The following is a 22,026-nucleotide window of genomic DNA, read 5'->3' on the forward strand; positions in this document are numbered from 1 at the left end:
GAAATGTTCCTGAATTGGGAGATACGCCCCTTGAGTGACAAAGCCCCTTATTATGGGGGGGACCCCAAAACACTCTCTCTCTGAAGTATGACATAGTTAAAAACACTGAAAAAGAAATTCACATAGCTATCACTTTGATGTGATGCAGATAGCAAGCTAAGATTTTTAATACGCAAACTGTGATATGTCATTTAATTGTATCTTTATGAAGTATTCTGAAATCAAGAGAAGGTCATACATGCATCAGGCACATTCGACAGAAGACTTTTACAATGGTTTACATTTCCTTTTTATTTATTCCTTGCAACTGCCATATTGCAGGTTTCTCATGGATGAAATATGGAACTGAGCAGATTCTTTTTTCTACAAAATTATGGTATAAACTTGCTCAATTTTCTATCTTATTGCTAATAAACCTTACAGGCGCACAGTTTGTAAAATAAACCCCTTAAGGACTGAATGCGTAGAGCATGCTGCAAGGTACAAGAAATAAGCTAAAAATGAGCATATAAACCTACGTCTGGACCAACACAGTACTGAATGCTGGCAAACATTTATCACGACACAGGGAAAAATTAATAAAAGGAGATACAGTTCAGTCCTGAAAGGGTTAAATAGAAACCCTAATATATTATTGTTTCTAATCATTCATCCCACATTACAGTGCTTGAAAACAAAGTCAAAAGTCTGGCACAGAAATTACACACATTTGTTCAGTACTCATCAGAAAACACAGCTGCTTTTGAAATCAAAAGTAAGTAACCTGGTTAATAATTGAATAGCATTTTGTTTAAAAAAGGAACCCCTCCCCCCTGTGGATTATCTGGTTAAACATGATGAGTTTAGTTCTCAAAAATTGCATTGGGAATATTCTGTGAGGGCACAGATGGTACCAGTTTCATTTAAAACACACACACACACACACACACACACACAAACTAACCAGTTATGATCGCAAGTGAGTCTGTGCAGAGAATGATAAATACTTCACTAACACATAAATGAGGATGCCCTTAGTTGCCACAGTTGAAGAAAAGTCAGCAGCAGGTTAAATATTATCCTAGTGTTCAATTCAGGAAATCATTCAAAATCAAAAGGGCATTCTACATTTAAAGTCTTTTACTTGCCTTCCCAATCTATGTGATCAACTCAATGGAACTAATAAAAACATACCGGATCACAGACTCAGTTTCTAGCATATTTTTAGAGATTGCATAGCTCATGAGAGCAGAAGATACGCTTCTAAAACAGAATTAAAAAAACAGAACTCCAAACTCGAATGTTCTCTAACTGAAGCGGCCACCATTCTAAGAGAGTCGTTATGAGGAAAAAGGACCAGCATCTCTAATAATGCCATCTGAGGAGGGGCTGTGTTCTTCTATAACCAGAGGACAAGGCTCCTATAAATTATACACTGAAAATGATTCACAAATCCATGAAGATTTTTTTAAAAGCAGCTGACAAAAGAACTACTGATTAAAATAAGAAGGTACAACAGACAAATCATTTCAGTCTTTAGTTTGTGGTATGCAGAATGGCATAAAATAGCAAGGGAAATGTCTGTATAAGTACATTCTTGGACTTTTCAAACAAAAAAAAAACAAACAGGAAAAGGCTTTACAGTCTAATATTTCAAAATCACCTTATTAAAAGAAACAAAGAGCCAAAATAAGGCATAATTAAATAGTAAAAAAGCAAAGTTCATTTTAATAAAGCCATCAACTTGAAAAGTTAATTTGAGCTGCAAAGATAGGTAAGGAATCGTTTGTTCTTCGAAAGTATCTCATCTGTTATCGGTTAATTTAACACAGTTTCCTAACTAGACACCAAACCTGGGGAGTGGCCCATTCAAAGGAGAGCGGCACTGAAAATATTTCCAAACTCCGAACAAAAAGCACTGTATAAAGACTACATCAGTGACTCAACAGAGAAGAAATACTACTTGGAAATGAGCAAGTTTGCAAGAAGCAGCTAGTAAACAGTTAAAACAAAGACAGATAAGGCCACAATTCTGCCCTGGATCACTGGAACAGATTTAAAGTGTGAGGCTGGGTCGGCTTACAGGAGAAGCTAGTGACTGGAGCACATCTGAAGAGAAGGCTTATATAGAGAGAAGAATGCAGCCTGTGAGTAATTTAAAAAGGCTTGCAGTAAGAGAAAACCACAATAACTTTGACTTAACCACTAACATGTTTTACAAATGACTTCCCCCTTGAAAACTGAGGAAAAGGTGATTTAGAGAGGTTAGCAATTGTATTTACAATGACATAGTCTAAGCAAAAGGATGAGTGATGAAGACAGCAAAGCTTGGGGGACCAAAAAAAAAAAAGGCTACTAATAAGATGTTTAAAAAGTCTTCTGATGACAATGTCTTCAAAATTGCCCAGGACACCAGAAAGACAATGTTCTGTCTGGAAACACTGCAGGAAGTTAGTTTTGCATTCATAAGGTACTTGTGGCTCCTGTTTTATGGGACAGTAAAAGTTTACCACATTCTAGAGGTAGTTTTTAACTCTAAGAAGGATGATTGTATTACTAGACTGTGTCCTATAAGTTACACACAGGGTTCCTGTACTAAATGTAGCCCAGTGAGTCGGCTGCAATTTCTGAGAAACCGAATGAAGGTATAACCAAAGTGCGGGAAGGGAAGCAATGTGAAACCGGTGAGCTGAGCGTCTGAGGCCTACACACAACCCTGAATGCAACTAAATCTTAACTGAATGGAAAAGAAATGTTTTCTGAGTAGGAGACATTTGTGGAGACACTCAGTACTGGGGAAGAGAAGACAAAGAAAGGCAGGAGAGATATGGAAAGATAAATTACATTTGCAGTTTTATAATCTCACAACTATCTGTTCTAAAGTACTGTCTTCGAAGCTATTTTAGTTGGTCATCTAATAAAAGCATCTTGTTTTAAGGTTACAATGTTTTGACCTAGGCTACCAAAAAAAAAAGTAAACACATGCTTTTGCTGAGATTTTCCTCAATAAGGGCACCATCTACCAACTGGTAGCAAATACTTCTCATGATATATATATATATTTTTTTTGTCATATGCCGACAAGGCAGAAAACACCCTGCTGAATGAAATCACTGGGAACGTTCCAAGTTCAAAATAAAATGTTTAACTTACACATAATACAAGTTATGTACAAGATCAGGGAGTTGTGGGGGGCGGGGTGGGGGTGGGGGAAGGGACCTGAACAAATCCTTAAACATGGAGATACATTTACGCATGGGAAAAGGGGAGAGAACACTCCAAATACCATGTTCTGAGCCATTAATTCATTAAGGACTAAATGGCCACATTTAATTCCACCTCTTGGAATACCACTATAAATACTTTAAAAAAAAAAAGGAAAACAAGGAAGTAACTACAGACAGTGTCTGAGAACAGAGACGAAGTTAACGTACATTGCATGTATTGCAGGCAAGGCAGAGGCATTTTTTTTTTTTTAAAGCTTTTGCACAGACTTCATATAATCTTAAAAAAAAATATGCGGGCCTTTACAAGATTTGACTTGCTGAAACCAAAACACTTTCGACTCATGAAAAGTCATTAAGACATCTGCTTAAAAAAAAAAAAAAAGAGTAGGAGTTCCAGCCTTAAATAAAAACAAAAAACCCTGGAAGAATATGGTAATTAGATTAAACAAGCATGGTCAGGCTTGGAACTTGAATGTACTGAAGAGCAGAAGCTCAAAGAGGGGTGGGGAGGGGAACAACCTATTTGGTAACAAAGGTGTACTAGATACTGTGATATAAAAAAAAGGTATGGTGAAAATGTACCTTTTGCTAAAGCTTACGCAAGTTCCTTGGTCCGTAAAAACTATGTTAGATTTGTGTCTTCTAGCTTGATTAACTTTTATTCCAGCCACATCTCTATTTCTTGCCCATTTAAACAAAACCAAACAAAAGCCAACCAAACAAAAAGAACAGCTGGAAAAAAACACCGAATTCCAATAGTTTGTACATTTCCATGTTTTGCTTGTCTGTTTTACTGTGGCTTCTGCACGTCCAATCAGCACTTGTAGGTAATGGGGTTTTGGAACAGTATCACCTGGTATGAAAAGTTTTCCCAAGAAACCACAAAAGATGGTTCATTTTTTTCCTTTTTCTCTTTTTTTTTGTCACCATTTTGCCGCACTCAAGTCAGTTTAAGTCCTAGCAAAAAAACGGTAGTTAGGACACCACTGTTGCTGCAGAGGATGTGACACTGGTTGAATTTGTGCTGACGTTTGTATAACCTCCCTCGCTGTTTGTGTTTGATTCATTAGGGGGCACTTGGCCTGAACTGGCTCGAAGGATGGCTCCCGCGGCACTGCAGTGTGGCCGTGGCCCTGGTTCTGGCGTGTAGGTAAAGGTAAGGCTGGTGGAATAAATGATCCCATCGTTACGGACCAAAGTTACTGGGACCTGGACTGGCTGTCGGACCCATCTCCAGCCTTCTCGGAATGCAGAAATGTCTGGGACAACACACAGCATGCTCTCTCCACATCTGGGGGGGGATAGAAATAACTTAGAAGCCACGTACGTTTTACAACTGGAATGAATCCCATGTACCCACCCCCATCAAAAACTCCAGATGATGTAAGAAGTTTCATTAAGTACCTGTACATAGTTTCAGCTTCTACATCCCCAAACCACACTCGCAAATTTGGAGTGAAATTCTGTCCTGTAAGTTCAAGCATTGCTACGTCCCCACCGCCATTCAACTGAAAGTCACAGAAAATGAGAACAATGTTGAGAAAAATTTTCATTTTTCATTGAAGTACACAGATTAGTTTTTCATTTGACTATGATCTGTTAAAAAAAAATGAATAAAACTCTTTATTTTTTTTTTAGAGATTTTATTTATTTATTTGACACAGAGAGAGAGACAGCGAGAGTGGGAACACAAATGGGGGAGTGGGAGAGGGAGAAGCAGGCTTCCTGCCGAGTAGGGAGCCCGATGTGGGACTCGATCCCAGAACCCTGGGATCATGACCTGAGCCGAAGGCAGACGTTTAACGGCTGAGCCACCCAGGCGCCCAAAACTCTTCTTTTTAAATAACATGATTATAGGGGTGCCTGGGTGGCTCAGTCGGTTAAGCATCTGCCTTCGGCTCAGGTCATGACCCCAGGGTCCTGGGATCGAGCCCCATATCGGGCTCCCTGCTCCGCGGGAAGCCTGCTTCTCCCTCTCCCACTCCCCCTACTTGTGTTCCCTCTCTCGCTGTCTCTCTCTCTCTGTCAAATAAATAAATAAAATCTTAAAACAACAACAACAACAAAAACCCCAAAAATAAAAGTCAACTTGTGAGTAAGTGGTCTTACCTGAAGACTTTCTACGACAGGCACAGGGGTGACTGGGGCAAGGACAGGGCCCATTCCCTCATAAAATGTATATTCCGCCTTATCTGTACTAATGATTGTCCAGGAAGCTCCATCATTTATCATCTCTTTATTTGGTTCTTTTGGGCATGGAGTGGCCTTATGAAGAAAGAATGTTTAGAAATCGAGTTTTATATACATTGCAGTATAAGACAATTTTAACAAGGGAGTACTCGTACACTGGAGTTAACAGGGAAAGAATTCAGTTCAAATTTATGAACTTCCAAACATGATGCTTTGCCAGTCCCTAAATAAACATAAACAGAATATTTAATTTGGCAACCTCACATTCAGCAGTTTTTATTATAATATATTTTGGTGACATATTAAAAATAATACTTTTCATAATAACCATTTGAGAGTACGCCAGTACCTGTATAATTTCTTTAATAAAAGATCGGTATTCGTGATGTAAATAGTTAATTAAAACTCTTTACGGATCCCTAAGAAAGAAACTAGGAGCCCCTCAAGCTTAAAGAGCATTTAGAAACTCATGCACTTTCAGCAGGAGGGAGCCGAGATGTGAACTGGCATTCCCCTACCCCTACCCTGAAACACCCAGACCAGTCCATCCGCTCTGGGCTGAGGAGAATGGCTGCACGTGGCCACCTCTCTGAAACAGGTCTCCAGATGTTGACAAATGAGTTTCACACGAAAGTGTAATTATCCTATTAAATCATCTGTCCATGTCATAGATGTACTCATGAAAGACTTCTGAATGAATGTAGTCAAAAATCATCTTACAAAACATCTCGTCATGACCATCTAGGAAGACCCCAATGTAAATCTGATAATTATGAACTCTCCCCCAAAATATATGTGTATCTATCTACAATGTCTTCACACAGCTTCAGCGGATTCACCAAACGCTCAAAATCTACTTTTGGAAGATGTGCGGAACTTTTCGATTTCCCAGAACTAGACGTTAACTGTTTCTCCAAGAACATTTTTATCGTTTTGAGTTCTTCCTTGAGGTGGGGTGACGGCCATGTCTCAGGATCATGTAGGTTAAAGAACCTTTGGACTTGAGATAAATATCTGAAAACAGCTTCATGTATTTGGGTACAATTAACATTACATGAGAGTTTTAGGTTTCTGTATGCTGCTAACTGAAAGACAGTACATTTTTACCAATAATTTTAAAACGTACCTGAAACTGGATTATTCTTTCTTGAGAAAGGCACAAGTACATTCTTTCAGTATCCTTAAGGTAAAATGCACATTTATGGAGTTGTGACACAGGATCATCTGCATCCAGTAAAGCGGTCTGCTTATCAACCTTCCTAATTATCTGTATTTCAATAATTAGAAAAGAAAAGGTCATCACATATGGAGAAACATTTATAAGCAATAAGGCGAGGTGTAAAAAATGCTTTCAGATGACAAGCATGGTAGAAATATGGAAGCTGTTACCTTCTTCCACGAACACCTGAAAAACAGGGCGGGCAGATACTTGCAGATACTTGAAATACAGTCTGCATTTCTAACAAACTGACAGCTGATGTTAATTCTGTTGGCCAATGGACCATATTTTGTGCAGCAAATTCAGTTGGCTTTTCCAATAATATACAATGACATCAAAGGAAAAACTGTCTCTAAAGATACTGTGAGTATGCTAGTCAGTGCAGTTCATCAGCTAACATGTTTTAAAAACCTAAAGTAAGTATCATTTTGCAGATTAGGAAATGGGCTCAGAGAAGCCAGGTAACTTACTCATAATCACCTGATTAGAAGCTGAAGGACCAGAGTGTGATTCCAGGGCTGGCTGGCTGCCTGCCCAGCCTGAACTCTATTATATTTTGTAATTTTATAATTCAAGTCTTTCACAAAACACATACAGATGTCTGAAAGAGAATCCTGTCAAGTCTGAGATGCCACTTAGGCCACAGAAGGTCATCACTAGGTGTTTGATGATTAAGAAGAAGATCACTCCCAAAAGCATATAAACCTGTTATAGAACCATTTCTCACCTAAAATCAAAAGTAAAGAAAATCCCTCCTTGACTACGTGTCCTTCTTCCACCCTCTCCACTCCATTTCTTAGCTTCCCTTTATGGCAAACTCTTCTTCCTCACTGTCCAATCTCCTGAAGTAACTCCAGCTTTTTGTCTCAAAGTCCCCACTACAATTGCCCTGGTCAAGGGCCACCAAGGACTTCCAGAGAGATGAATCTGTGGGTTATCAGGAGGCACCTGTCCTCACCTTACTAGCTTTCTCAGAAGCACTGACACAGACATCCTCCTTTTTGGGGAGAGCCCTGCTCTAACTGGCCTTCAGACTGTCCCAGAGCTGAGTCGTCGGACCCCCTTCTCCTCTCTCCATCCTCTTTCCTTTCTGTACAATTTAGAGGCTGGCACCTCCTAAAGTTGCATCTCTAGCCCTAACCTCTCTCCTCTGGCATGCAACTTGTATATTTAACTACCAACTCAACAGTTCCACTTCAGATGTTTAATAGGCTACTGCAATCTTCATCAAAACCCAGATTTTTGGGATGCCTGGGTGGCACAGTAGGTTAAGCGTCTGCCTTCGGTTCAGGTCATGATTACAGGGTCCTGGGATAGAGTCCCGCATTGGGCTCCTTACTCAGCAGGGAGCCTGCTTCTCCCTCTGCCTGCAGCTCCCCTTGCTTGTGCTCTCTCTCTCTATCTGACAAATAAATAAAATCTTAAAAAATATATATATTAAAAAAAAACCCAGATTTTTAATTTCTTCCTTCAAGTGATCCTTCTCCAACTCACAGCTCAATAAACAGCACCACCATTCACTCAGTCCAAAAACTTTGTAGTCACCCTTGACTCTTGTTTTCTCTTACACCCGATCATCCAATCTGTCAACAAATTCTATCAGGTCTCCTTTCAAATAAACCTGTCACCTCTCACCTTACCACTACAATCCTGGTCTAAGATGCCACCATCAACTCTTGCGTGAATGATGACAGAAGCCCAAGAGGGGTCTCTCTGCTCCCACTGCTACACCCCATCCATGTTCTCCTCTTCACAGAGCAGCCGCAATTACCCTTCTACACATAAACCAGCCATCATGCCCTGTTTAAAACCCTCCAATGGCCTCCTATTATATGTAGATAATATCTCAATTCCTGCCTCCAGCCCTCCGCTGGCTTGGGCTACCGTGGCGTCCTTACCATTTGCCTCACATTCCCATCTTAAGTTCTTTTTGCACTCATGCTGTCTGAAATGTTCTTCACAGTTTGTGGTCTCTGTCCAAGTATCTCCACTGCAGAGATTTCTCTGACCCCTGGAAGCACTCCCACAAGTCTCATTTTATCCTTTTTTGGCTTATTTTCTTTTCATTTGTTTTAACCTTTAATACATTAATATGGGTATTTCTTTAGCTGATTTTTGTCCATCTCCCTAACAAAATGTAAGCTCCATGAGGACAGAAGATCTGTCTTGCTCACCAATGTACCTCTAGTGTCTAGACAGTGGCTGGCACGTGGAAGGTTCAGGAGTATTTGCAGGATGCATGTAGGACTGTAACACTCTGCTCCACAATGAACATCCTTAATAGTAACTACTGAGTTTTATGAGGATTAAAGCAACATATAGAAGTACTTAGAACTCTACTATTAATATCATGCAATACTGTTGGCTTTACTACTTTACATCTCAACATTCAAAGATTTTTAACTAGGCCACAATTGTATAAAAGTCCCAATCTTTAAAGTTAACTTTTTTCACATTTACATTTTTTAGCTCTGCACGTTATTAGTCAGAATATTTGCCATTCTACTAACACCATGCCAATTTTTGAGTTTAAAGGGAAACAGTACACTTTTAGCAATTATAACTTCTAACATAGTCTGGGAGACTGACTAAACTCAAGCAAAATGTTTCAATTCAATGCTAAAATCTTCGAGCTACATTTAAATTTGATGAGGTTTGGATTTTAGAGAAATAAATGATTTTTGAATGATGTAAGCCTAAAGCTTCTAGGTCTACAGCGCTGACTCCTGCTTCCCCATCACATAAGAGTCATGGTTCGTCTAGAGTACCGTTATTCATGTACTCCACTGTTTCTCCACTAACTAATAAGCACATTGAGAACATGAGCTATGTTTGGTTCAATTTTTTTTTTAAAGATTTATTTATTTATTTGAGAGAGAGAGAATGAGAGAGAGAGAGTACATGAGAGGGGGGAGGGTCAGAGGGAGAAGCAGGCTCCCCTACTGAGCAGGGAGCCCGATGTGGGACTCGATCCCGGGACTCCGGGATCATGACCTGAGCCGAAGGCAGACGCCTAACCAACTGAGCCACCCAGGCGCCCCTGTTTGGTTCAATTTTATTCCCCACAAGGATTCTTTGGACACAGACACTGCTGAATGACCTCTCACCAATAAGGAAACCGAAGATGTTCACTAGTATTTGGCATCAAAAACTTGCTTTGGTCATTTCTAATTATTTTTTTTAAAGAGTTTTTTTTTTTTTAAAGATTTTATTTATTTATTTGACAGAGAGAGAGAGAGAGCTAGAGAGGGAACACAAGCTGGGGGAGTGAGAGAGGGAGAACTAGGCTCCCTGCTGAGCAGGGAGCCCGACACGGGGCTAGATCCCAGATCCTAGGATCCCAACCTGAGCCGAAGGCAGCCGCTTAACGACTGAACCACCCAGGTGCCCCTGGTCATTTCTAATTATTGAGAAAAGGAAAGAAATCTGATAACAAGTAGTGCAAACATTATAACTTAAGGTATGTGTCTGGTGAATTCTACATTCATAAAACATCAGGGATTACTCCAACTGGTGTTCTGGCTTTGTAGTTTGTTGGTACAATATTTACCATATTTCTGAGATAAACTGGATATACAGCCCAACACTGTGTCCGCCAACTTGACCCTGAATCAGGGCTACTCATAAATCCCCTCCATCTTAACCGAACTGTACTGTTTCAGAAAAGCAGGGGGAACATAAAGGAGGGAGTATTAAGGGGCTTTTGCTTTCATTTGGCTAAGAAATGCAGTTTTTACAGTTTCAAAATCATCCTAGTGAACAAAAAGCCCTAAACACCATGCCTCTCTGAGTATGAAATAACAATTTTTCAATAAATCTATCTTCTTGTAGGAGAGTAAACTAATAAAAACTAAGCTTATATTTTTAAAGAAGTAAGAATTTCAATGCTTCTGAGAACTTGGTCCTGTGGTGGGACATAGCAGGTACCACAGAAAATGATGACAGAGTATCTGTATTAGTTAAGAAAAGAAATCATAATGTAATTATTTAGTGCCCTCTATCGAACATGTTCAGATATACAACCAAAAAGGAAAATTCCACCAAAATTTATTAGAGATACTAGTGTAACAGAAAGTCATTAAGAATGCATTCATAAAAACATAATAAAGTGGGATATAATTGCATGAAATTGAAGTCTATTTTCACATTTGAATGCTGTGTCTTTTATTTTTCCTACACACGACTAAAGCAAAAGTAGAGCCATACCAATCTTGGGAGTGCCATGCCAGTAACGGAACACACAAGTTTGACTGTTTGTCCATAGTGGATGTAGCCATCACGAACTGTGAATTCTTCTCCTTCTGATTCATCATCATCCACTACGGTGGAGTGAAAAAAGAGATTGAATTATTATCTTGTAGAATTCATTACTCTACTTAGGAAAACAACAAAACTTAATAGAGCTGTATATCTTATTATCAAAGAATTTCACAATTTCACACTAAAAATATCAAATACACATTTTCATACTCACAGAGATGAATGTAAAATGCTCCCCACTGCTGAGAACTGGCATGGAAATTACCTCCTTCTACATGCAAGTATCTGGTACTAACTGTCTGGGATCGAAGTCGATTAAACAGAGCAACCTTTGTTCCTGAGGCAATGCACACTGCAAAGAAAAAATAGCTTCTATTTATGTGTTGGGGGAAGGGACCTGTACTTGGCAAGTTATGATTATTCTTTATTATAACTTAATTAATTAATAGATTGTGCTAACAAATGGATATCCTAAAAAAAAAAAAAGTCAAAGTAACTCTCATTAGTAATGTCACACTAAAGATATAAAATATGTCCATAAGGGGCGCCTGGGTGGCTCAGTCGTTAAGCGTCTGCCTTCGGCTCGGGTCATGATCCCAGCGTCCTGGGATCGAGCCCCACATCAGACTCCCTGCTCCGCGGGAAGCCTGCTTCTCCTCCCTCTCTCACTATGTCTCTCTGTGTCAAATAAATAAAATCTTTAAAAAAATAAAATATGTCCATAAAAATAATTTTTAAATGAGAGCTATACAGTATGTTTCATGCAGTGCTGTTCATTAAAGGGAAATTATTTTTTAAATAATAAATATCCAACTGTAGGAAATTGATTAAATAAGTTATATCATTTACCTACTTAAATAATGTGTATCTAAATGCACTTGTTAAAACATCTCCCTAGAAGACCACTGAATGGAAAAGCAGACTATAAAACCCTCTGTACACTGTGGTTCCCTTAGGTGTACGCACATGTACATGTACACACACACACACACACATTCATATGATTACACGTGTCTCTCCATATGCTCACATCCAATCCTATGGAATGTATTCATTGAGAGGGGTCTAGGAGGAAGTTTACCAAGTTGATGTCAACTGCCTTTGTGATTTTAGAGATTTTTGATTATTTCTAAATACCCTGAAGTATAGTGGTATATGAAATTTCTTGGAAACAAAACAAAACAAAACAAAACACGTCTATGTAAGCAGGAAAATATTCTGGAAGTGAAATACGTTCTATGCCAATAAGAAACTTATGATCAATAGAAAAAGTTAGAGGTTAAATAAAATCCAGTAATTTGAACTAGAAATAGTCTGAATACATGACATTAGCAAGAATACTCTACTATCACTACAAAGTAAGCTTTGTCCTCTAGCAACTACAAAAAAACCCCCAAAGAACAACAAATTTAAATCTGACCAAGCTTCTAAATGAAACCTGACCAAACTTTACAGACAGGTTCCTCTGAGCCCTGTTTTCAAGTAGGCCTCTTCCTTGGGCCCAGTAATTGGCCTGCCTAGCCAGTTACTCCAAGAACCCAAGTTCCCCATCTCCCACCCTGTACATCTGATCACCTAGGCCAGCCTTTAGCAAAAAGCCTCTTAAGCTGGCTCCTCTAGAACCCCCCTACCGTTAATGTTTCCTCTTAGTAATTTTCTACCCACTGACCCTCCCCTCACTCTGCTCCTTGATTATAAATCCTCACTTCTCCTTGATGTATCTGGAATTGAGGTCAGTTCTACATTGAAGCCTCTTTTCCCTACTGTGATAATACTGAACAAAATCTATCTTTACCACCTTTAACTAGTGTCCGGTTCTAGTGTGTTTCTCTCTGACACTACCGATTTACAAAATACATTAAACTACACCAAGGAAATGAAATTAACAAAATCCAGTATGTGGAAAGCTCTCAGGGCCAAATTACTCAGTTTCCTGAATAAACACATTACCAAGAGAGAGACAGAGAGAGATGAAGAGGGAATCCACAGATAAAAAATACTCAAGGACGTGTCAACACAATATGTATTAGATATTATATATGTATAAATTATATAAAAATTATATAAATTATAATATCTGGTGGAGATTCAAAATTTGAATTATTCAAACAAAATACTTAAAAAATGACATTTTAGACAATTTTATATTTGATCGACTAGATATTTGATGAGATGAAGAAATTATTTATTTTAAAGATTTCATTTATTTGACAGAGAGAGAGCACAAGCAGGTGGAGCAGCAGGCAGAGGGAGAGGGAGGGGAGAAAGAGGCTTTCTGCTGAGCAGAGAGCCCGACGTGGGGCTTGATCCCAGGACCCCGGGATCATGACCTGAGCCCAAGGCAGACACTTAACCGACTGAGCCACCCAGGTGCCCCAAGATGAAGAAATTATTTCTTTTTATAGTTGTTTCATATTTGTTTGTATGTGATCACAGTATTGTAACTATATTAAAAAAAACAAGAGCCCCTATCTTTAGAGATACATATTTGCAGATGATACGTCTTGGATTTGCATCAAACTAAAATGAGGCAAAGGAAAGCAGGGTGGGAGATGGGTATAGACTGGCCTGCAGGTTAAGATCACTGTTAAGTTAGACGATGAACACAAGGTTTCATGTAATTATGCAACTGTCTATATGTTTGAAAATTTCTATAATATAAAGTAAATGATTACAGTAATAATGACTGAGAGAACTAACACCAACCAAAACATAAAAACCCAGTTAAGTTCATAATAAAACAAAATGAAACAAAACAAAAGCAGTCAAACTAAACAAAACTCCTAAAACCTCACTGGGCCCTTTTTTCAAAGAATACTATTGTTATTCTGCAAATTAGTAAACAAGCATTTATCCTGCTTTTCCTCTGCGGCCTATATTTGAAACAAACTGCTAACAAATTAAGTTAAGAGTAAAAGCATTAGAAAAAGCCCTTCATAAAATACTGGATTTAAGCAGTCATCATCAATGGTTAAGGTTGCTGAGGAACTCTGTAATGAATGGATGGATTAGGCTAACAACAGCTCAACTTACTATGAACAGTCTTAATAGGACAAAAAATGGGATGATCAGATATCACAGGACTTCGATTTGAAGGAAACGAACATACAGAAGACCAGCTAATTCTAAAGTAAGTCTTTAAATTTAACCACCACTTTATGGAAAATATGAGAAACAGAGGCATATGTAATCAGCCAGATTTAGAATATGGAAATTCCAAAGGAAAAAAGACCCAGTTTCTTCAACAAACGACATGGAAGAAATAAAAGGTTAGAGGGGTAGAGAATACATTATTACAGATTAAAATGTATGGACCTTATTTGGATCCAAGTTTGAACAGGTCAACCCCTAAGGAAAAAACCCACAAAAACACAACTGTAATAAATCTGCACATGGACTGGCTTTTAGAATGACATTAAAGAACTACTGTCAACTTTTTAAGGTATACTGATGTTTAAAAAGAAAGCTATCTGTTAAGAATCACTACTGTGGAAATGGTGGTTGAAAGAACAGGATATCTGAGATTTCCATTAAAATATTCCAGCCATCAAGAGAAGGAAGAGGCCATGGAAATAATGAAACCGAACTGGCAAAACCTGTTGAGGCCAGGTGCATGGTCACCATGGTAAAAGGGAGAAAGTAGTGTTAAGTTTGAAAGTCTTCATCATACAGAGTTAAAATCAAAAAAAGAAAATGGGGTGTAGGGCTTGAAATGAATAATTTAATCAGACAGCACTTATCTCTGGTAGTCTAAAAATCTGCTCATGAGACAGGAGTCTTTGCCAGAGCAACCATGTTAAAGATTTTGTTTCGGTTTGCAGGATGGCCTTCCAAAGCCCGTTTGAGAATACTGTCTCTCAAAGAGGAGCTTTTGACATTCTTTGTGGATCAATTCTCCATGGAATGTGAATGAGAACATCTAGCATCACTGGCCCAACACACCCAAAGCCACCTTCAATCACTCCCTGCAGTCACTGACAGCAAAAGGAAAAAAAAACTCCCATTTTTCCATATGTGCCTGGAGAGCAGTGAAGAACCCAGTCTGATTGGGAACTATTTCCCTAGACCAGGTCTTGTTCATTTCAACTAAAAAAAAAAAAAAAAAAAAAGGGAAGCCCATAAAGTGGCAATAATAAGCTAGTGTGACAGTTTCAGATCAAGTGAGGGCCACAAAAACATTAGTAAAAAATGAACTTGCTGGGGCACCTGGGTGGCTCAGTTGTTAAGAGTCTGCCTTTGGCTCAGGTCATGATCCCAGGGTTCTGGGATCGAGCCCCACATCAGCTCGGCGGGAAGCCTGCTTCTCCCTCTCCCACTCCCCCCTGCTTGTGTTCCCTCTCTTGCTGTGTCTCTCTTTGTCAAATAAATAAAATCTTAAAAAAAAAAATGAACTTATTATCAAAAAGTGATTTTTAATTAAAAAATAGCTGAATCTATCTTATTAATTTATTTTGGGAATTGGTGGCAAAAAAGAAAACTCAAGCATACATACAGTCAGCATTTTTCAATGACTGCTTCTTTTTGGAAGGTTTGGAAATGACTTTTATCCGCTTGCTGAGGAACACACCGATGTCATCGCTGTTGCCGTAGAACATCTTTACAGACAACATGAAGTGCTTTCTCTTGTCTGAATCAGATATGTACAATGTTTTGGCTGTGCAATAGTTCTGTGAAAGAAAAGGAAAGCTTCAAGAGCACCAAAACCTTGTTGGTTATGTACTTACAGCTCAGTATGGCCATGGCTAAGTTTTCAATGAATGAATTCAATGAATAACTGATAAAACCAACTGTAACAATTATTGAAAGACAAAGTACAGGTGTCTTTATCAAGGCTATAAAATACAAATGTTGCGATCCATTTTACCCTAAGATTGCTTTAAAACAGTTTTTTTTCTTGTTTAATATAGCCCTATGCCTACATCACAGAATTACCAATGCTACAGCAGTAAATATTTAAAATAGAATTTTACAGTTAAAATAGTCCATGACTGTATTTCTGCAAAGAAAACATATAAATAAGGCTATCAGAATTCAACAAAATTAAAATATTTTAGCAGTGCTCCTTTTGAAAATAGTGCATACAGTGTTTTTCTTTATACAGCTGAACACTAGAGCAACCACCTGTAAGTCTGATGAAAACTATGCTAGACCAACTGGATAATTATAAAATATTTTATGCCAGAAAGGGATATAAAAAAAAATGGTTGAAATCTCAGGAAACAAACTCCAGGGTTGCTGGAGTGGTGGGGGGTGGGAGGGATGGGGTGGCTGGGTAATGGACATTGGGGAGGGTACGTACTATGGTGAGCGCTGTGAACTGTGCAATACTGTTGAATCACAGATCTGTACCTCTGAAACAAATAATGCAATATATGTTAAGAAAAAAAAAAGAAGATAGCAGGAGGGGAAGAATGAATGGGGGGAAATCAGAGGGGTAGAAGAACTATGAGAGATGATGGACTCTGAAAAACAAACTGAGGGTTCTAGAGGGGAGGGAGGTGGGGGGATGGGTTAGCCTGGTGATGGGTATTAAAGAGGGCACGTTCTGCGTGGAGCACTGGGTATTATGCACAAACAATGAATCATGGAACACTACATCAAAAACTAATGATGTAATGTACGGTGATTAACATAACAATACAAAATTTAAAGAGAAAAAAAACGGTTGACTTTGCCCAATGGGATAATTCATATTATATCATCAAAAGAACTGAACTGAGGGATGCGTGGCTGGCTCAGTCAGAGGAGCATGCAACTCTTGATCTCAGGGTCATGAGTTCAAGCCCCTCATTGGGGGCAGTGTTTACTCAAAAAAAGAACTGGATTGAAAGGTAACAGAAAATAAATGCAGCAAGTTATAATCCAGTTTACCAGAAAATAAATTCTGGTAACCTAAAAGATAGAATTACAGAGGTATAGCACTGGCAAAACAGCAAAGACACTCTCACTGCTCCTATCTCAAATATATGTGACAATTCTAAACTCTTTCCTATTCCCTTGATACCTATGAATTAGGCAAGGAACTAAATTACTGATCTCTTTTTCCAGATTGGGTAAATGATGCTCAAAACACCACTTAGGTATTTAAAATAAACGAGTTATATTTTTTAAAAGATCAATGCTCTACCTTAAAATTAGGCTAAACAAGTTTGACAACCTCTGTTGTGTGTTTCTTTTAAAAATCAGGAAAAACACCACTCATTTACAAAATAGCTAATGTAGTCTAGGTTTTAAATTTTTTAAATTGTAATCATGGGCAATTTTAGTAGCAGAACAAAAATAATGCCGCAGCTTATTTCATTTCTCAATAGCAAAGTTATGTAAGAAACTGTAGTTGCCATGTGAGTATTTTACACTCAATTAAGTTTTCATAAATTCAGAAGTGTGGTAAAGCTTTGTTCTGCAGAAGACAAAATTAAGATAAAAGTTAATAGTAGTAAAAAGAAAAATAAAAACAACAGTACTTCGCACTCACGCAGCTCCTTCTACTCGGGGATCTCCAAGCATTCAGAGATGCTGTGGCAGGACTTACAGGTCTGCCATACAATAAGAAGCACTGAAGGTGAGATTAAGCCTAAACTACGGAACTGTTCTGTACCATAAAAGACAAAGTCTAGGAAAATGGGTATCAACATACTCAAGCACTTAGTTACAGGGAACAAAAATGAAATGTGTATTTAAATGAAGAACGATTAAATTCTCATGGGAAAAAGACTTTCACACAAAGGGTTTTATTTTGTTTGGAAAAAGCACATGCACATATATCCCTTTGAAAAAAAGGAAAACGTATCCCTATTTTTTTACAAAAGTGAGTAGTCTTAATCCACAAAAAAATAATCATACCTGGGATAACTGTACTGGAACCATTATTTTTTTTTTTAAACTGTAAGACCACTGACCACAAGCTACTCAAATTCCATTTAAAAAAAAAAAGGGAAAAAGTCACTACTCAGAAGAAATATTATGGCTTTAAGAAAATAAAGTAAATAAAGTTTACAGTTACATTCGTCATACTAAAAGGCTAGATTACCTAACAAAATTCTAGAATAGAAAACAGCATAAAATAAACCTTTCTATAAATAGTAAACAATTTAACTTAAGAACAACTCTTTCAAGATGAGATCTTCAGGCCACGGTAATAACATGTGCCCTGAAATGAGAAATACCAGATATAATACTGCAAAAGTACTATAGAAATATGTGAATTATACAAATAGTGCTAGCAAGGGAGGTGTATGGGATGTAATTTTTGAAAATAAGAAAAACACAAGTGGGCTAAGTCGGGATTAATTCATGTTGTATAGCTTACCTAGTTCCAACTATGTAAGATATAAAATTGAGGAAATGAATCCTTAACAAATTTAAAACATCATTAGATGAAATCTCAGATCCAAAATATTATCAACATAGAGTCAAATGTCATAACCATACGAAGTGCTACATATACTAGAACTTTACTGTAATGAATATTAAGTACAAATACCCAAGAGTGCAAAACAAATATCCCTTCTTTTAGAATAATGACTAATTGAACCATTCAATGAGCAGACTACTAAAAGAAAAGAGTATTACCTTAAATGAACTGAGGTGAAGTGAGACAGGAAAGAGCAAAGGGCCCCTCTCTGAAGCTCAGCATCGCACTGCTCAGGCCATCTTTGCCTACATAGGCCCACACCTACCATGTTCTTACACCTTCAGGCTCCAAGCACATATGACATGATGTTCCTTCCACCTGGAATGCCTTCTGCTGACTCTCAACAAGTCTTACTTTATATAAAGTAAGACTTCTCTAATAGCATTTTTCATTAAAACTAATAATATTAACAAGTAAATTTGGCTTATAGACATTATACTACCCCATTAGTAGATGCTTTAAGTACTAGTTAATGCTCAAGCTTTCAGGTATTCTTTTTGTCTTGTGTGAATTTTTAGGGCTTGGAGAAAGTACATAATGGTTTAAGTTGAAGAAAGATATACTAAACCATGATGCTGGGAAAAGCAAGTGGGGATGCTGTTTGCTTGGTATTAATTCCCTTAAAATTCTGGAAGCTGGAATTCGTTAAAGCAGGCAATTTATATACGCTGGTTAGCTACAATCCCTGGCTTCTCACTACCTAAGTAGTCAATTCATAGTACCAAGTGTCTAAATGTACAGCTTGGAGACCTGTAACTCTGAGACTTTCTACACAACAGGGAAAACAAGTGAGACAGGCCTATCAGATCAACCTACCACTTAAAAATATCCTTTACTTTGGCTCAAGGGTCATAATTTAGAAATATTTCTTACTGCTCTATTTTCTTTTAAAATGAAACCACCTTTACTGTGATAAGTTTTACTGAAAATCTAATTAAAAAATACATAGTTGACAAGCCTTACTGATAAAAATTATAAAGATACAAATGTCATAAAAATATTTGAAGAAGGCTGTTATTAAGGCTTCTTGGTGCAGATTCTGTGTATTATCTGTAAATGACCAAGATTGAACTGGAGTGTACAAATCTCCTAGCTCATCACCTTCAATGTTACCTGCCAGCCCCCACCCCAACTGCCAACTGCAACATAGCAAACACTAAGATACTCAGTAGATTTACTGAATGGGGAAATACCTTTTTATGTACTATTTTAAGACATTCATGTGATCGTTGAGAACTAACCATTTTTCAAATTTTAATATCAAGGGAAAACAATAGTTAAATGCTAAGTCAATAAGAACTATTTTTGAATACTAAAGGTATAGACTGAAATGATTACTTTCTAACTTCATAAAATACAATTAGTAAAACTAATATATAAATTCCATTCCCTAACAAATTAATCAAAGAAAATTCCTAAAAGTCTTGAGTAAAGCTGATTGTGGCTGTTCTTGTCTATTGTAGTTTTGCTCCACACAGAAGCTAAGTAAAACATTTATGATCTTTATAACCCAGGTAAATACTTCTAAGAATTTATCTCTATCACTTTGCTTCTAATATAAGACTAAGATTAAGAGAGAGTAAAATATTACTGAACTATGTATTTTCACTGTTTATTGAGTATCATGTATACCCTGTCAGTCACATGACAGATTAGCCTCCTAAATTTATTATCAGCTTCCAATGGAAACCTGATTCACAGCCTCCTAAAACTGCTCCCAAGCTGAAGAAGCTTACTATGTGCCACCTTTAGATGTCCACAGCTCATGACTAGACCACAGCTACTTGACAAGTTTATCTCTGGTGGATAGGGTTGTGTGTGTCTGTGTGGGTGGGTGAGGGGGAGGTGTTCAGAAAATTGCTACCGAAAGAGATAAAAGAAAAAAAAATCATCAGCACAAAAACAAATAAGCTGGTACCATGGCGCCCTTTAAGAGAACCAACACAGTTTTAATTTACCTTTCCTTCCAAGTTCAGCTGCTGCATTTCTTGGTCACTATTTCCTATTCCAATAAAAGCACATGGTTGAGACTCTTGTTCAGAACAACCATCTCGTTCCATTTGTTCTTTTTTTTTCTTCCATCCACTGCCCATAAGATACACACAAGGAGGAGGGCAAAAAAACCTGAAACAATATATACACACCACAAAAATACAAAAACAATGCAATTAGATTCAAGAAAGCATTTCTTTTCTTTGAATACATGAATACAAAATTATACTGAAATGCAGTAAGTAATCTCCTAAAGAAACATTTTGGTGAAGCCTTCTGTAATGTAAATAGTCATGTACAGAGCACGGAAATCAAGGCTTTCACAAAGACCACACTTGTTCAGGGCAGGTTCGTCTATCCTAGAATTATGCATTCAATTACATCCGATACTTCTTACAGCAGGGAGTATTTAATTTTCACAGAGCTCAGAATTCTGAACTATTGGAATTCAGCAAATCCAACAATGTCTAAAAGGTTACAGAAGATGATACACCAAAGCAGAATCTACAATTATTAAGATCTACTTAAAATGACATATTATTAATTGATGACACTGTTATGGCTATTATACTTTATTTGGTAATTAACCTGGAAAAAAGATTGAGAGCAATATCCAAAGTAGAAACTTTCAAAATATTAATAAAAGTAGAAGAATTACAAGCAAAATGAACAACTGGATTCCTATGTGTTATATATTACACCCTGAACACCTGGTGCAAGTGGATGACTGAAAGAACAATGCATTGTACTCTTCCACCTCACAGATTACCAACGGATTTGTTTTGCTAGCTGCCAAAAACCTGTCTTCAAAAATTCTTCCCACCTAGAATAACTTCCTTATACGGTTGACCCTTGAACATTATGGGGGTTAGGGGTGCCAACTCCATATGGAGTCAAAAAAATCCATGTCTAATTTTTGACTCCCCCAAAACTAATAGCCTACTCTGTTGACCAGGAAGCCTTACCATTAACATAAACAGTCAACACATATTTGTACGTTATATGTATTATATACTGTATTCTTACAATAAAGCTAGACAAAAGAAAATACTACTAAGAAAATAAAAAAATACATTTGTAATACTATACTGTATTAACTGAAAAAAATCTGCACATAAGAAGAGCCTGCAGATGGAACCAACGTCATGCAAGAGTCAACTGCTATCTCCTCTCTAGCAATTAAGAAATATCTATTTCAGGGGCACTCATTGGGTTGGGCGTCTGCCTTCGGCTCAGGTCATGATCCCAATATCCTGGGATCGAGCCCTGCATCGGACTCCCTGTTCAGCGGGGAGCCTGCTTCTCCCTCTCCCTCTGTCTGCTGCTCGGACTCCCTGTTCAGCGGGGAGCCTGCTTCTCCCTCTCCCTCTGTCTGCTCCTCGGACTCCCTGTTCAGTGGGGAGCCTGCTTCTCCCTCTCCCTCTGTCTGCTGCTCTGCCCACTTATGCTCTCTCTTTCTCTGTCAAATAAATAAATAAAATCTTAAAAAAAAAAAGTATCTATTTCAAAACCTAGCTCAAGCCCCCTATTCTACAGTTCAGACCATCAATCTAGTCCTTATGGAGGGCATAATTTGCTTTTGCTCAATTATACGTACTGGCTTATGCATACTTTAAAACATTTACACCATGTCTCATCAAGGGGCCTGAAAACTCAAATACCCTCTCAAATAGTAGCTAAGTAAACTCAAATAGTAGCCAGATAAGTAATTCAGTGGGTGAGCCAGGTGTACAATCAGTAAGTCG

At 37.9% G+C, this 22,026-nt stretch overlaps 1 protein-coding gene across 8 annotated transcripts in view; it reads right to left on the reverse strand.

Annotated features, from left to right (window-relative positions):
* Window positions 1-265: 265 nt before the first annotated feature.
* Window positions 266-22,026, reverse strand: part of RBPJ (recombination signal binding protein for immunoglobulin kappa J region) — a 113,694-nt gene continuing 91,933 nt past the window's right edge. For all 8 annotated transcript variants that reach the window (XM_088021231.1, XM_028088598.2, XM_028088581.2 and 5 more), the window contains 8 exons: window positions 20,248-20,413; window positions 15,368-15,542; window positions 11,090-11,227; window positions 10,822-10,934; window positions 6,523-6,663; window positions 5,316-5,471; window positions 4,611-4,714; window positions 266-4,497 (listed from right to left, as the gene is read on the reverse strand). In XM_088021231.1, the coding sequence (XP_087877357.1) occupies window positions 4,182-4,497; window positions 4,611-4,714; window positions 5,316-5,471; window positions 6,523-6,663; window positions 10,822-10,934; window positions 11,090-11,227; window positions 15,368-15,542; window positions 20,248-20,413 (1,309 nt within the window). In that variant the 3' untranslated portion in view covers window positions 266-4,181. The remainder of the gene's footprint in view (window positions 4,498-4,610; window positions 4,715-5,315; window positions 5,472-6,522; window positions 6,664-10,821; window positions 10,935-11,089; window positions 11,228-15,367; window positions 15,543-20,247; window positions 20,414-22,026) is intronic.

The sequence above is a fragment of the Eumetopias jubatus genome, unplaced genomic scaffold, assembly GCF_037043125.1.
Source record: "Eumetopias jubatus isolate StellerSeaLion01/CBP00866 unplaced genomic scaffold, mEumJub1_p1.0 scaffold_2, whole genome shotgun sequence".
In the NCBI taxonomy this organism is placed as follows: Eukaryota; Metazoa; Chordata; class Mammalia; order Carnivora; family Otariidae; genus Eumetopias; species Eumetopias jubatus.